At 29.3% G+C, this 17,266-nt stretch overlaps 1 protein-coding gene across 9 annotated transcripts in view; it reads left to right on the forward strand.

Annotated features, from left to right (window-relative positions):
- Positions 1-17,266, forward strand: part of LOC135131627 (uncharacterized) — a 326,128-nt gene that overhangs the window by 287,964 nt on the left and 20,898 nt on the right. For all 9 annotated transcript variants that reach the window (XM_064059445.1, XM_064059443.1, XM_064059440.1 and 6 more), the window contains one exon: positions 15,530-15,665. In XM_064059445.1, the coding sequence (XP_063915515.1) occupies positions 15,530-15,665 (136 nt within the window). The remainder of the gene's footprint in view (positions 1-15,529; positions 15,666-17,266) is intronic.

Consider the following 17,266-nt stretch of genomic DNA (forward strand, 5'->3'; position numbering starts at 1 on the left):
TTTCAATTTTTCAGTTTCTAATTTTAAATTTTTTGATTTTTTAAATTTTCGATTTTTTGACTTTTCACTCTCTCGATTTTTCAGTTTTTATCTTTTAATTTTTCGATTTTTAATTTTGACACTTGTTTAATTTTTCGACTCTTCAGTTTCTCGATTTTTCAATTTTTTGATGTGTCGATTTCTGGGTTTATGAATTTTTCGATTCCTCGATTTCTCAATATTTTAATTTCTATATGTTTCAGTCCTTCGATTTCTCTGTTCTTCAATTTTTCAAATTTTTAAATTGTCGACTTTTGATTTTTCGATTTTTTTTTATTATTGAATTTTTCGATGGTAATTTTTTTTATTTTTCCGATTTTTTAATGTCTCTATTAAATTTTAGGTTTTTGGATTTCTATATTTCCCAACTTTTCGATTTTTCAGTTTTTCAATTCATCAAATCTTTTAATTTTTCGGTTTTTCAATTTTTCGAATTTTCAGTTGTCGACTTTCGATTTTTCGATTTTTCAATTTTGGTGTTCCGATTGGAAAATCAAAAAACTGAAAAATTTTAAAACGAAAGCTCAAGAGTTGCTTTAACTAAAATTAAAAAAATTAAAAATTGCAATCTAAAATTTGAAGAAAAAATAAAAAATTATAAAATCGGATGATTGAAACATTGCAAATCGAAAATTTGAAACAATGAAAAATTAAAGAAACGAAAAACAAAAAAACCTAAAATTGAAGAAACAAAAAATTCAAAATTTAAAAACTGAGTAATCCAAAAGTTGAAAAATTTCACACTGACAAAAAAAAATTATAAAAGTGGAAAACCGAAAAATTGAAAGAATAAAGAAAATAAAAAACCGAAACGGAAAATTGAAGAATCGAAAAACTCAAAAATCGAAGAAACACTGAAGAATGGAAAATCAGAAAAATCTCAAAAATAAAACAGCGAAAAACTGAGATATCGAAAAATTGAAAGATCGAGAAATAAAAAAGACGAAAAATTTTGAAAAATTTAAAATCAGTAATCTGAAAAATCGAAAAATCTAAAAATCGAAGAATAGATTAATCAAAAAAATAGAAAATTTAGAAATGACAAAAACTGAAATATTGAAAACTGAAAAATCCAAAAGATGAAAATTTTCACATCGAAACAAGAAAAATTATAAAATCAGAGCATTGGAAAACCGAAAAATTGAAGCAATAAAAAAATAAAAAGCCGGAACGAAAAATTGAAAGATCGAGAATCGAAGAGTCGAAAATCTCGAAAAATTTAAAATCAGAAAACTGGAAAGTCAAAAAAATGGAAAATCGAAAAGTTGAAGAATTGAAAATCTGAAAATCGAGAAATGGGAAAATCAAAATCTCGAACAATCGAAAAATCTAAAAGTCGAAAAATCGTGAAATAGAAAAGTCGAAAAATCGAAAATTAGAAATGCCAAAATCTGAAATAATGAAAAATCGAAAAACTGAAAAATCCAAAATTGAAAAAACAAAGAATTAAAACTCAAAAAATTGGAAAATCGAAAAATTGAAAACCGAAAAATCGCAAATCAAAAAACCGAAAAATCCAAAAGTTGAAAAATTTCACAGTAAAAAATTGAAAGATCGAGAAAGTCGAAAAATCTCGAAAAAATGGAAGATTTTTAAAGTTGGAGAATTGAAAATCGAAAAATCGAGAAATGGGAAAATCAAAATGTCGAACAATCGAAAAATCTGAAAGCCGAAAAATCGAGGAATAAAAAATGTCGAAAAATCAAAAAATCGGAGAATCTATTAATCAAAAAATCGAAAATTTAGGAAAGCCAAACACTGAAATATTGAAAAAAATCAAAAAACTGGAAAAGTAAAAATTTAAAAAACAAAAAATTAAAAATCGAAAAATTGAAAACCGAAAAATCAACACTGAAAAGTCGACAAGATGAAAATTTCATTTTGAAAAAAGAAAAATTATAAAATCAGAACCTTGAAAAACCGAAAAATTGAAAAAATAAAGAAAATGAAAAACCGAAACGAAAAATGAAAAACTGAAAAATCGAAGAAACATTGAAGAATCGAAAAACAGAAAAATTTCTAAAGTAAAACATCGAAAAACTGAGATAAATTGAAAGACCGAGAAATCGAAAGGTCGAAAAATCTCGAAAATTGTAAACTCAGAAATCTGGAAAATCAAAAAATGGAAAATCAAAAAGTTGAAGAATTGAAAATTTGAAAATCGAAAAATCTAGAAGTTGAAAAATGAAGAAATAGAAAAGTAGAAAATCAAAAAATTGAAAAATCTGCTAATCAAAAAATCGAAAATTTAGAAATGCCAATAACTGAAATATTGAAAAAATCGAAAAACGTTAAAATCTACAATTGAAAAAAATCTAATCTAAAAATAGGAAAAATCTCTAAAAATTTAAAATAAGAAATCTGGAAAATCAAAAAATAGAAAATCGAAAAACCGGGAAATGGGAAAATCAAAATGTCGAACAATCGAAAAATCGAAAAATCGAAAAATCAAAAAATCGAAAAATCTATTAATCAAAAAATCGAAAATTTAGATTTGGTAAAAAGTGAAATATTGAAAAAATCGAAATACGTCAAAATCTACAATTGAAAAAAAATCAAATCTAAAAATTGGAAAAATCTCGAAAAATTGAAAATTAGAAATCTGGAAAATCGAAAAAATGGAAAATCGAAAAACCGACAAATGGGAAAATCGAAACGTCGAACAATCCAAAATCGAAAAATCAAAAATTCGAAAAATCTATTAATCAAAAAATCGAAAATTTAGAAATGCCAATAACTGAAATATTGAAAAAATCGAAAAACGTTAAAATCTACAATTGAAAAAAATCTAATCTAAAAATAGGAAAAATCTCTAAAAATTTAAAATAAGAAATCTGGAAAATCAAAAAATAGAAAATCGAAAAACCGGGAAATGGGAAAATCAAAATGTCGAACAATCGAAAAATCGAAAAATCTATTAATCAAAAAATCGAAAATTTAGATTTGGTAAAAACTGAAATATTGAAAAAATCGAAATATGTCTATGTTTTTATAATGTATCAACTATTGAGTTGCAATTATGTAATCCTTTAATTAAGCCTGATCCGAGTCACCCTACTTTTATTGTTAGTATTGATAATTTTCTTGCATGTGACTATAATTATTATTTTGAATATTTCTATGATTTCAATAATGTTAGTTACAATAGAGTTTTAAATTTTTTGATGTCCATTGACTGGAATCAAGTCCTTACTAGTATTGATGTTAATGTAGCTGTTGAAACTTTTTATATGTACATATATGAAGCTTGTCATTTGTTTGTTCCCTTTAAAAGGAAATTTGTAAATAATTTGTTTCCTCCATGGTTCTCGAAATCTTTGATTTCTCTCATAAGGGAAAAAAAAATAGCGCATAAACGTTTTAAAATGTATAATCGTAATTGTGATCTCCTAACTTTTGAAGCTCTTAGAAAACGTTGTAAATCTGAAATTAAGATTGCTCATAGTATATATTTAGCTGGCATTGAAAATGATCTCAAGTCTAATCCCAAAAATTTTTGGAAATTTGTTAGCAAAAAATCTAAACTTAATTATACACCTTCGCCTATGTTATCTCAGGACTTGCATATTTTAAGTGATGATAAAACCATCTGTGAAGCATTTAATGAATACTTCTTTACTGCATTTGATTTCAATAATTTTGTGAAATGTACTTTGCTACCTGATAAGTCTGTTAATGTTGGATCTATTTCTGTTAGTTTTGTTGAAATTGAAAATGCTCTTAATAAGTTAGACGTCAATAAGGGACCCGGGCCTGATGGACTGCCACCTAAATTTTTAAAAATGTGTCATGAAGCTCTTGTCTTGCCTTTGCAAATTTTATTTAATCTTTCTCTTTCATCAGGAGTCTTCCCTGATACATGGAAACACGCGTTTGTAGTCCCAGTATACAAAAATGGTGCTAGAAATCGTATCAATAATTACCGTCCAATTTCGTTGTTATCTACTATAAGTAAACTGTTTGAATCTATTGTGTTAGAGAAACTATTTCCTTTGTTTAAATCTGTAATTTCTCCATGTCAGCATGGGTTCTTTCCAAAGCGCTCTGTAATCACTAATCTATTTCATTATGTAAATTCTATTCTTGAATCCATGGGTAATGGTCTGGAGGTTCACGCCGTCTATAGTGATTTTTGTAAGGCATTTGACAAAGTCAATCATTATATTTTAGTACAAAAATTAGCTGCTTACGGAGTCTTTGACCCTCTCCTTAAATGGTTTGGTAGTTATCTGGATAGTAGAACTCAGCAGGTTAAAATTAAAAGTATCTTATCTGACAGACGATGTGTGCCTTCGGGGGTTCCTCAAGGATCAATTTTGGGACCATTTCTGTTCTGTTTATTTATCAATGATGTTGGAAAGAATTTTAAATGTAATTACAGTTTATTTGCTGACGACTTGAAAATTTTTTTTAATATTAATAGTAACAGTGACTGTGAATTAATGCAAGCAGATCTTAACAGTTTATATCGTTGGTGTGTTGATAATAGCATGAATTTAAACTTGGAAAAATGTTACAGTATATGCTTTACTCGGAAAAAAAATAAATCGATTCCTCGTTACTTAATTAACAATACTGTTTTAAAATCTGTGCCCTGTGTTAAGGATCTCGGTATATTTCTTGATAGTCAGCTGAATTTCTCTTTTCATATTGATCATGTTATTAACAAAGCAAGTAAGGTACTGGGATGCATCAAAAGGTATTCAAGAGACTTCCTTGATTTTACAACTATTGTTCATTTATATAAAACTTTAGTCGTACCCATTATTGACTATGGATGTATAATTTGGGCTCCACATTACAAAACTCACCTGGAGCGTATTGATTCGATATTAAAAAAATTTTTACATTTTGTCAAGTTTAGATTACCTTCAAATATAAATTGCTCTCTAGAGCTTATGATGTCTTACCTTCATTTGTCTACGTTTTGTACTAGGAAAACTTATTTTCGTATTTGCTTCATTTATAAACTGCTTAATAACCTTATTGATGTGCCTGATCTACTTAACATGATCAAATTTAGAGTGCCCCAACATCTGACTAGGATTAAGTCTCTATTTTATATTGATTTTGCCGCAACTAATTATGTTAAAGCTTCACCTTTACATGAAATTTTGAATGTTTCTAACTTGTATTACAACGAAATTGATTTCTTTTGTTATGCTTCATTCAACTCTTTTAAACATAAATTACGAATTCTTCTTCTTATGTAGGTAATTATAGGTGTGTGTATTTTTTACTCTATGTATCCTCCTTCTTTATAAATCCATGTACTTAAAGCTATTTTGGCGTTGAAATAAAGTATTATTATTATTATTATGTACGTCAAAATCTACAATTGAAAAAAAATCAAATCTAAAAATTGGAAAAATCTCGAAAAATTGAAAATTAGAAATCTGGAAAATCGAAAAAATGGAAAATCTAAAAACCGACAAATGGGAAAATCGAAAGGTCGAACAATCCAAAATCGAAAAATCAAAAATTCGAAAAATCTATTAATCAAAAAATCGAAAATTTGGAAATACCAATAACTGAAATATTGAAAAAATAGAAAAACGTTAAAATCTACAATTGAAAAAATTTAATCTAAAAATAGGAAAAATCTCGAAAAATTTAAAATAAGAAATCTGGAAAATCAAAAAATAGAAAATCGAAAAACCGGGAAATGGGAAAATCAAAATGTCAAACAATCGAAAAATCTAAAAATCGAAAAATCAAAAAATCGAAAAATCTATTAATCAAAAAATCGAAAATTTAGATTTGGTAAAAACTGAAATATTGAAAAAATCGAAATACGTCAAAATCTACAATTGAAAAAAAATACAAATCTAAAAATTGGAAAAATCTCGAAAAATTGAAAATTAGAAATATGGAAAATCGAAAAACCGAGAAATGGGAAAATCGAAACGTCGAACAGTCTAAAATCGAAAATTTGAAAATGCCAAAAACGGAAATATTGAAAAAATCGAAAATCTGAAAAATCTAAAATTTAAAAAACAAAAAATTAAAAGCTAAAAATTGGAAAACGAAATTTCACATTGAAAATCGAAAACTTATAAAGTCAGAACATTAGTAAACCGAAAAACTGAAAAAATAAAGAAAATAAAAAACCGAAACGAAAAATTGGAGAAATGAAAAACAGAAAAATCTCAAAACTAAAGCATCGAAAAACTGAGATCTGGCAAAATTGAAAGATCGAGAAATCGAAAAATCGAAAACTCTCGAAAAATTTAAAAGCGGAAATCTGGAAAACCGAAAAAATAAAAAGTCGAAAAATGGAGAAACAGAAAAGTCGAAAAATCTATTAATCAAAAAATCTTAAATTTAGAAATGCCAAAAACTGAAATATTGAAAAAATCGAAAAACTTATAAATGAAAAAATTGAAAAATCGAAGAAAAATTGAAGTTAAATTGAAAATCGAAAAATTCAAAACATCTAAAAGTCGAAAAATCTAAAAGTCAAAATGTCGAGAAGTCGAAAAATCAAGAAATCGAAAAAATTTAGAGCCGCCAAAATTGAAATTCTGGAAAATCGAAAAATTTGAAGAATTGAAAAAATGGAACATAGAAAAATTGAAATATCATAAAACTGAAATGATATATATAAAAAATCAAGAAATCGAAATTTTCATAAATCGAGAAACTGAAGAATCGAAAAATTGAACAATCTCAAAAGTGAAATTTTGAAAAATTGAGTAATCGTGAAATTGAAAACTTGGAAGATTGAGGAATTGAAAAATCGAAAAATTAAAATCTCGTGAAACTGCAAATCTAAAAATTGGAACTTCCAAAAGTTGGAATATCGAAAAACTGAAAAATCTCAAAATGCAAACTCGAAGAGTTGCATGTCGTAAAATTGAAGTAACAAAAAAAATTAAAAATTGAAAAACTGCAAATCGAAAATTTTTTATTAATTGAAATTGAAAAAGCAAAAAATATAACATCGAAACATCAGAAGCACTTCAGGAGCGAGAGACGTTCTATCAAATAACCCACGAGCAATTTTTTTAATTACATTATTCTCATAGTTATTGTAGCCCTCGATTTTAATTTCTCATGTAGAACAAAAGTGCAAAAAATAAGAAAGAATACTTTCTTAATCTAAATCTAAATCTTATCTTTCTTACAAGACGGTGTTTACCGCCCACGTGGTGTAGAGCATTCAGATCTTTTGAAAAGATTTAATTTTACATTTTACACGACTAAATCCTCGTGAACATATTTCTTTTTATATTAACGGTTTATTTAATTGTATTTCTACTAATTTTACATCAGTCGGTAAAAGCTGACTGTTAGAGAGCGACAGCTGCGTTATGCAACCCATAATCCACCCACCCGTTTTTAATCGATACAACATTAGCAGTCTCATGCACCCACCTCGCAATTTGTTGCTGGCGTAAATGTTGAACGAGCACCAGTTAATAAGTAATAACCCCAGAAAGGGTAGATAAGTAAGTTATATCATGAATTATTCAAAGGTCGAAAATAGCCCGAAGTTGTTGTGCCTTCGACAATGTTCCTCCAACATTTACCTCCACATTCTCCGTTTTTTTATGTATGGATGTGATGCATTAAGCATCGGCGCTCTCAATTTTTCATCCTTCCTGGAATTTGTCCTTCAGGGTTTACGGCCTTTTAAAAGTGTTATTATCGCGCTTTGTTTCGTCCGGTCTTCAATTCCCATTGTTCGAGAGTGCGAATAAACACGTAGAGTATAATTGCACGAGAGAAGTTTATTATGGCTAACAATGTTCACTTTGATTCTGCCATTCTCTCTTCTAATTAAACTTTTTACTTTATTTTGCTCGTCGCGGAACGTGCTACTTTTTTTCCGGTAAACAAATCTTTTCGGTTGTTTAACGTATGGAAAACAAATTAGATGACTTACGAATCGATAGCGCGACGTGGGAAAAACAGGTGCGGTTTTAATGGAAACGTGTACCGAGTTGATTTTTAATTAAATAAATTTTCAAATCTATACACTTAGTTCCGTTTGGAACAACATCCCCGAAAGTTGCGTTTTTGCAAGGTTCATTAATAATCACGAGTTTTATTTAGTTTCGAGTAAACTTTTACATTTCCTCCAAGAACAAGAAACAGACTCTCTCGAATCACTCAGTTATTTACTTTGTGCGATGGAATTCATCAAAAAGCAATTATGTATGGATTCGGTACACGACGAACCGAATCGGCCTCATTTAAATTTTCATTTTGCCAACAAAGCCGCTCATTAATTAATTTGTAAATTTGCTGTGGCTTTTAATACCTAATTGGCACACAAATAGTTGTTTGCTATTTTCGCAGCGCACAGCAACGTATAATTTAAACAATGTTTTCGCAAATTAACGCCACCGAGACTACTATCAGAATTTTATTTATTTTAGATTGCAATTAGTTTATTCTCGGACGAAAATTCTACCAACTGCGCCATTTTCCGGAACTTTTCGTTTCGTCTTTGTGAATTATGAATGCGAAGACGTCAATCATGTTTTACTTACAGTGAAGGCGGTCGTTAAGAATGTATCGACTGCGCCATTTGTTTAAAATGAATTTTCAATTTTTTTGTCGACTTCTTTCACATTCGAGCCGCGTTTTGCTATTTCGGGGGCGAAACACGAGCCGGCCTCGAGATTCTTTCAGAAAAAACCGAGCCGTATGCTATGATTATTGTAATATAACGAACTGAATCGACCGATTTTTACTTCTCGACGAAAAATAGTCTCCCGTTCTGTCTGTCTGTCTGGTGTCTGTAACCATTTCTATTAGACACGTAATCTCCGAAATTGCTGGACAGATTGTTGTCAAATTTTGTATGTATATTAGAAATATCATGTAGATGGTTAATAGTTAAAAAATTTGCTACTCATCCCCACCAACAATTTGATAACGTTATTTCAAAGTTCTATAAGTGTGGTGTACGAATCCGATTTGAATTTTTCCCTAACAGTCCAAATTTTTGGAAAAACATGTTATAACAATTTTCGTGAAATTTCAGATGTCCCTCTTAAAACTGTTAGTTTTAAATACCGATAAAAATAAAATATATTTATTTATTCTTGCACATCTTAAAGGCAGTTTTCTTTCTTATTTTCCGCAATTTTTTCTTCATGAGAAATTAAAATAGAGGGCTACAATAACTATGAGAACAAACTAATTAAAAAATTACTCGTGGATTATTTCGATAGAACTTCTTTCGCCCCTGAAGTGCTTCCGATGTTTCGGTTTTATATTTTTTTTGCTTTTTCAATTTCAATTTTCAAAAATTTTTGGTTGTTCAATTTTTCGATTTGCAGTTTTTCAATTTTTATTTTTTTTTGTTACTTCAATTTTACGACATGCAACTCTTCGAGTTTTCATTTTGAAATTTTTCAGTTTTTTGATATTCCAACTTTTGGAAGTTTCCATTTTTAGAATTGCTATTTCGCGAGATTTTAATTTTTCGATTTTTCAATTTCTCGATTTTTCGATTTTTTGATTTTTTATTTTTTTATTTCTCTATTTTCCGATATTTCATTCTTGATTTTTCGACTTCTCGACATTTTGACTGTTAGATTTTTCGACTTTTAGATATTTCGTTTTTCCCATTTCTGGATTTTTCGATTTTCAATTCTTCAACTTTTTGATTTTTCAAATTTTCGCTTTTTCAGGTTTCCGCTTTTCAATTTTTCGAAATTTTTCTACTTTTCGATTTCTCGATTTTTCAATATCTCAATTTTTCGATGTTTCATCAGTTTGGGGATTTTTCTGTTTTCCGATTCTTCAATTTTTCTTCGATTTTTCAATTTTTTCATTTTTAAGTTTTTCGTTTCTTTCAACATCTCAGTTTTTGGCATTTCTAAATTTTCGATTTTTTGATTAATAGATTCTTCGATTTTTTTATTTTTGGACATTCCTATTTCTCCATTTTTCGACTTCTAGATTTCTCGATCTTTCAATTTTGCGAGATCTCAGTTTTTCGATGTTTTTGTTTTAAGATTTTTGTTTTTCATTTCTCCAATTTTTCGTTTCGGTTTTTTATTTTCTTTATTTTTTCAATTTTTCAGTTTACTAATGTTCTGCTTTTATAAGTGTTCTTTTTTCAATGTAAAATTTTTCATCTTTTGGATTTTTCAGTTTTTTGATTTGCGATGTTTCGATTTTCCAATTTTTAGCTTTTAATTTTTTGTTTTTCCAATTTCAGATTTTTCAGATTTTCGATTTTTTCAATATTTCAGTTTTTGACATTTGTAAATTTTCGATTTTTTGATTAATAGATTCTTCAATTTTTTGATTTTTGGATTTTTCTGTTTCTCGATTTTTCCACTTTTAGATTTTTCGATTGTTCGACATTTTAATTTTCCCATTTTTCAATTTCCCGATTTTTCGATTTTCAGTTTTTTCCAATTTTAGATTTTTCAGTTTTTTGTTTTTTTCAATAATATTCCAGTTCTTGGCATTTCTAAATTTTCGATTTTTTGATTACTAGATTCTTCGATTTTTTGATTTTTCGACTTTTCTATTTCTCGATTTTTCGACTTTTAGATTTTTCGATTGTTCAGCATTTTGTTTTTTCCCATTTCTCAATTTATCGATTTTTTGATTTTCAGATTTTCAATTCTTCAACTTTTAGATTTTCCAGATTTCTGATTTTAAATTTTGTCGAGATTTTTCGACTTTTCGATTTCTCGATTTTTCGACTTTTGTTCAACATTTCGATGCTCGCATTTCTCGATTTTCTGATTTTTCGATTTTCAGATTTTCAATTCTTCAACTTTTCGATTTTCCAGTTTTCTGATTTTAAATTCTTCGAGATTTTTCGACTCTTCGATTCTCGATCAATTTTTCCGTTTTTCAATGTCCTGATTTCATAATTTTTCTTTTTCCGATGTGAAAATTTTCATATTTCGGATTTTACAGTTTTTTAATTTTAATTTTAATTTGCGATTTTTCGGTTTTCAATTTTTCAGTTTTTCGATTTTTTCAATATTTCAGTTTTTGTCATTTCTAAATTTTCTATTTTTTGATCAATATATTTTTCGATTTTTTTATTTTTCGACTTTTCTAATTTTCGATTTTTCGATTTTTAGATTTTTCGAATTTCCATTTTTTCGATTTTTCAGATTACTGATTTTGAATTTTCAAGATTTTTCGACTTTTTTATTCCTCGATCTTCCATTTTTCGATATCTCAGTTTTTCGCTCTTTTAGTATTGAGATATTTCTGTTTTCCATTCTTCAATTTTTCTTCGATTTTTGAGTTTTTCATATCTTCAATTTCTCGTTTCGGTTTTCTTTTGTCAATGTGAAATTTTTCAACTTTTGGATTATTCAATTTTAAATTTTGAATTTTTTGTTTCTTCAATTTTAGATTTTTCAGTCTTTCGTTTCTTTAATTTTTCATTTTTTCAAATTTTCGATTTGCAATGTTTCAATCTTCCGATTTTATGATTTTTTATTTTTCCAATTTTAAAATTTTTCAATTTTTCATTTCTTCAAATTTTAGATTGCAATTTCATAATTTTTTTAATTTTACGTTATGCAACTCTGAGTTTTCGTTTTAAAATTTTTCAGGTTTTCGATTTTCCGTTCAAAACATCAAAATTGAGAAATCGAAAAACTGCAAAAAATTTGGAAAACCGAAAATCGACAATCAAAATTCGAAAAATTGAAAAACAGAAAAATCGAAGTCTGAAATATCGAGAAATTAAAATACATATTGAGAAATTCAAGAATCGTTCAGAAACCCTGAAATCGAAACATCAAAAAATCGAAAAACTGAAAAATCGAAAAATTAATAAACATTATTATTATTATTATTATTATTATGGGATAAAAAAACGAAAAATCGCAATTTTAAAAACGACAAAAATTGAAAAACGTGAAAAACTGAAATATCGGAAAATTGAGAAATCGAGAAATCCAAAAATCTAAAATTTAAAATGTTGAAAAATTAAAAAATCGAAAAAGAGAAAAATCGAGAGATTGAAACATCAAAAAAATGGAAAAATTTAAGATCCAAAATCTAACATTGCAAAATCACAAAACCGAAAGATCGAGAAATCCAGAAACCAAAAAATTGGAAGTCGAAAATCTAAAATTCGAAAAAATGAAAAACAGAAAAATCGGAGAATTGAAACATCGAAAAATTAAAACATTAAGAGAAGTTGAAGATTCAAAAAATTATAAAATGCAGGACTCAAAACATGAAAATCGAGAAATCGAAATGTCAAAAAATCAATGGTTTTCGAATCAGCTCGTCGATCTCTACATTCCAGATTTTTTTGCGGAGTTATAGACAACTTTTCAAAAATTTCAATTTTTCGATAACCAATTGTCAAATTTTTTACTTTTTTGCCAGCACCCCTTCCAAAATTACTAAAAGACATTCTCTTGGAGATTTCTACTTATTTTAGACTTCAAATTTTCTGAAAATTCCAGCAATTTCCCCAGAATCTTTAGTTTAAAAATACATACCTACTACAATTTTGAGACATTTCAAAAATTTCATTTTCAAGTCGAATTTTTAAGAAAACATTGGACCAGATTCATTATAAGTTTCTGATTTTCGAGTCAGCTCGTCAAGATCTATATCCCAATTTTTTTTGTGAATTTTTAGGCAACTTTTCAAAAATTTTAATTTTTCGATAACCAATTGTCACTTTTTTTTTTCTTTTTTGCCAGCACCCCTTCAAAAATTACCTAAAGACATTTTCTTGTAGATTTCGTCAGGAAAAAGTTATTTTCGGTTTTAATTTTTCTAAAATTCCAACAAATTTTCCCAAATCGATTAATGACTTATAGCGTTTTCTGAGATTCTTCAAAAAATTTAATTTTATATTGAAAATGTAAGAAAACATTTGTCCGGCAGATTTAAAACGTTATGTTTTCAAATTAGCTCGTCGAAATCTACAGTCTAGATTTTTTGTAGATATATTTTTAGACAATTTTTCAAAAGTCTCAACTTTTTCCGTATCAAATTTTTTTCCGAGTCCTCTTCGAAAATTACCAAAAGACATTCTCTTGGAGATTTCGACTTATTTTAGACTCTAAATGTTCCGAAAATTCCAGCAATTTCCCTAGAATCTTTACATTAAAAATACATACTACATTTTTGAGACATTTCAAAAATTTCATTTTCAAATCAAATTTTTAAGAAAACCTTGGACCGGATTCATTGTAAGTTTATGATTTTCGAGTCAGCTCGTCAAGATCTATATCCCAATTTTTTTGTGGATTTTTTGACAACTTTTCAAAAATTTTAATTTTTCGATTACCAATTGTCATTTTTTTTTCTTTTTTGCCAGCACCCTTTGAAAAATTACCTAAAGACATTTTCTTGTAGATTTCGACCGGAAAAAGTTATTTTCGGTTTTAATTTTTCGAAAATTCCAACAATTTTCCCAAATCGATTAATGAATTAGGTATAGCATTTTCTGAGATTCTTCAACAAATTTAAATTTATATCGAAAATGTAAGAAAACATTTGTCCCGGACATTTAAAACGTTATGTTTTCAAATTAGCTCGTCGAAATCTATAGTCTATATTTTTTGTAGATTTTTAGACAATTTTTCAAAAGTCTCAAATTTTCCCGTATCAAATTTTTGACCGTTTTCCGAGTCACCTTCGAAAATTACCAAAAGGCATTATCTTCGAGATTTCGACTTATTTTAGATTCCAAATTTTCTGAAAATTCCAGCAATTTCCCCAGAATCTTTAGATTAAAAATACATATTATATTTTTGAGACATTTCAAAAATTTCGTTTTCAAATTGAATTTTTAAGAAAACCTTTTACCGTCCAGATCTATATCCCATTTTTCTTTCTTCAATTGTGATTTTTCAATTTTTCAATTTCTGAATTTTTCAATGTTTCAGTTTTGGATTTTTTCACTTTTCCGATTCTTCAATTTTCTTTCCATTTTTCAGTTTTTCAAGATTTCAGTTTTGAATTTTTTCACTTTTTCGATTTTTCAATTTTCCTTCCATTTTTCAGTTTTTCAGTATTTCAGTTCTGGGATTTTGCAGTCGAAAAATCAAAAGATTAAGGGAATAATTTTACAGCAAACACATTAATCCTTCTCACCGGGGGTATTAGAGGGTGAGCGACAACCATTACAGGTCCAAAAAAGCCCATTTAATGATTTTAACAAAATTAATTGTTTGTCAATTGCCACGCAATTACCATGAAAAATTGTCACGTTCACTAATACTGTCAAAATCAAGAAAATTGACATTAAAATCATGAATGAATGTAGCCACACACCGAGAAAACCCCACACTTGTCACACCGAAGTTCCAGTTTATCACTCATCCCACCGACTGCGCCATTTATTCGCACCCACACCAAACGACGTCAATTTCTCAGATTCGCGTCGTACTTCTTGCGAAACTTACCTCGAGCTCCAAATTGTTTAATCATTACGGAATTAGCTGCGGATAATTTAGGGATTTTTTGTTCGTGGAAGTAGTGAGGGCGCACCTAATTAGTTTACGTCGTTTAGGCTCCGGCTAAATGTGATTAACAATACCAACAGCAACCCGAAGTCGTTCCGACCGCAGCAAACTTCGCTCCACAGCACTATCTTAGCGAAAGGTGCACGCAGATGCTAAGTCATATATTAATGTTAAATTAAGACGAATGTGACGCGGGCTGCTGGAGGACGTCGAAGTTCGGAAACAATGCGAGCGGGAGCAAATTTTTAGGGGTGAGTAATGAATTTATGGGTGAGTGTTACTTGACGGAATTTGAGAAGGGGTAAAGTTTATTGCTTCGTCTAGCGGCTATCATTAAGAATCCAATTACTGCGAGCTTATTGCCGAAAAAATAATCCCACCGACTGCGCCGATCTAGCTATATCCCGGTTTTATGGTGGCCCTTTTCCGCGTTGTGTCCCTTTTCCTTATCGATAATTCTCAAAGTAAACGTACATCAAATTTCGAGCGCATGCAGCGTCTCAGGAGATTCACGTAACGTCTGTTTGATTATACCGACTTCGGTGACCGGTATCAGAGGTTTCGACTGAAATGGGCGGCCTGAAACCGAATATTTGATGAGCTGGACGGCAAAGTGAATATTGTCTAATATATTCATGGCGGCACGTCTAAATTGTATAATATTCATGCAAATCGCGAAATTTAAATGAGATTTCGCTACTTGGATCTCTGGAGTGCTAATTGAGAAAAATGAGGGGTTCGAATCTGTTGTTGTGAGTTCGCGTGGAAATCGGACATCTGGCGAATCAGGTGTGCCGCCGGCGGGTAATTAGTGCTTGCTATTCCAGTCCTTCGAGCCGGATCCGTCCGGAACAACCCTCCTCCGATAAGATCCCGGAGAAAGCAACAGTAAACAGATTTTTCAAAGTGGCTCGGCGGGCGCGTCTTTATGGGTTTTCTCTGTGGCGTTCCCTTACGTTCGAGAGATCGCTCTTCGAGCTAATAAATAAATTCAGACGTGAAATTTTAATGGTGCTGCGTTTTAATGAAGACTGAATTGATACGTTTCTTTGTTACAGAAAGCGAACACCAGCGAGATGCAGATACAGCTCTCGAAATTAGATTTTTCGGCGTCGGGATCATATTCCTGCTTGGTTTCTATGGAAACGCCGATTTTTACAAAGGATTCGAAGACCAAGGATCTTACGGTTATAGGTGAGTGTGGTCAGCGGTCTTGAGGGATTTGTTTTATGGAAAATGGGTCCCGGAATGGGGGTTCGGACATCTGGTACCGGTTTTAACACCGCTTTTATTAATGTTTATTGGTAAGATTATTCCGAGGTGACGGTGCGTAATCCCACCGACTGCGCCTATTTTGCAGCCGTTTAAGGGGACTCGCTAGACGAGGTATAACATTTTTTTGGTTTTTTGTATGAAAAAATGATATTAATATAGATACATCAAACTGCAGCTTTTTTCATATTCTAGAGCGCAAAGACCAGTTCAATCAACTAAAAAAATATAGCTGAGAAATATCGTAAAAAAAGCACCATTGTATGTTTTCTTTTCAAGTTTTTTGAGTCATAACCATCATAGAATCGCTTGAAAATTCGCACATGGATAAAACATCACTTTTTACAGGGCGCAGAGTCATTAAATGTTTGTTAGTGGTACAATTTGTTTCAATAATAATGTGTTTATTAAAATCAAAATATACCACTAATTAATGCAAAATACGTCGAATAATTTTAACAGGAATATCAGAGGAAAATTAATGATCTATTGGTTAGCAGAGTTTTTAACAAAATCTAACAATTATTGAAAAAAATGGGTATCAATTCGACAGAATTTGAGCAGTTAGTTCAGTACTTTGCCGATAGGAGCGCCACTAAAATTTGCGGAAGCGACTTTCCAGGTAAAACCCTTATCGCCTGCTCTACCATAAGCTGATTGTTAGAGGTCTCGGCTAATTTTTCTAATTTATGGCAAGGAACTCAGTTTTATAACAAGCCGCCAGGACCGGCCGTAGTAATCTATTGTTAAGGAAATTAACTTTTACGCAATGAGGTACTATCATAAAACCATTGTTTAAGTATATTAATAAAATCGAAAAATAAAAAAAATTGGACAATCGAAAATTTAAAAATTCCGAAAATTGAAAAATTGAAATATAGAAGAACTGAAAACTCAAAAAATCGAAAAAAATTAATAATTTAAAAATTGAAAAGTTAAAATTGAGAAATCGAAAAACTGAAAAATCACAAAATTGAACGAAATATCAAAAAATTAGGAAATCAAAAAATTGAGAAACAGAAAAGTCAAAAAAGCAGAGTCTAAAAATCGCAAACTTAAAAAATCGAAAAATTGAAAAATCAAAAACCTGAATAATCGACGAATTGAAGAACTGAAGAACTGAAAAATCGAAACTTTAGGAAGTGGAGAAATGGGAATATAAAAAAAATTGATTAATTGTGAAATCCGAAAACTAAAAATTCAGCAACGTCAAAATTTGAAAAATAAAAAAATATTGAAGAACTGAAAAAACGAAAAATCTAAAATTTAAAACATTGAAAAGTTAAAATATCCTAAAACTGAAAAATGGAGAAATCCAAACATCAAAAAATCAAAAAAAAATAAAAATAAAAATCTAAAATTTAATAATCGAAAAACTGAAAAATCAACGAATCGAGAAGTCGAGAATTTAAAAAATTGGACAATTGAAAAATCGGAGAAATCAAAAATCGAAACATCGAAAAATCGAGAAACCGAAAAGCAAAAAATCGAAAAATCGAAACATTGTAAAATTCAAAAATTGA

Source organism: Zophobas morio, unplaced genomic scaffold (genome assembly GCF_036711695.1).
Source record: "Zophobas morio isolate AGI-343-1 ecotype UQ-CSIRO unplaced genomic scaffold, CSIRO_AGI_Zmor_V1 ptg000021l, whole genome shotgun sequence".
Lineage (NCBI taxonomy): Eukaryota > Metazoa > Arthropoda > Insecta > Coleoptera > Tenebrionidae > Zophobas > Zophobas morio.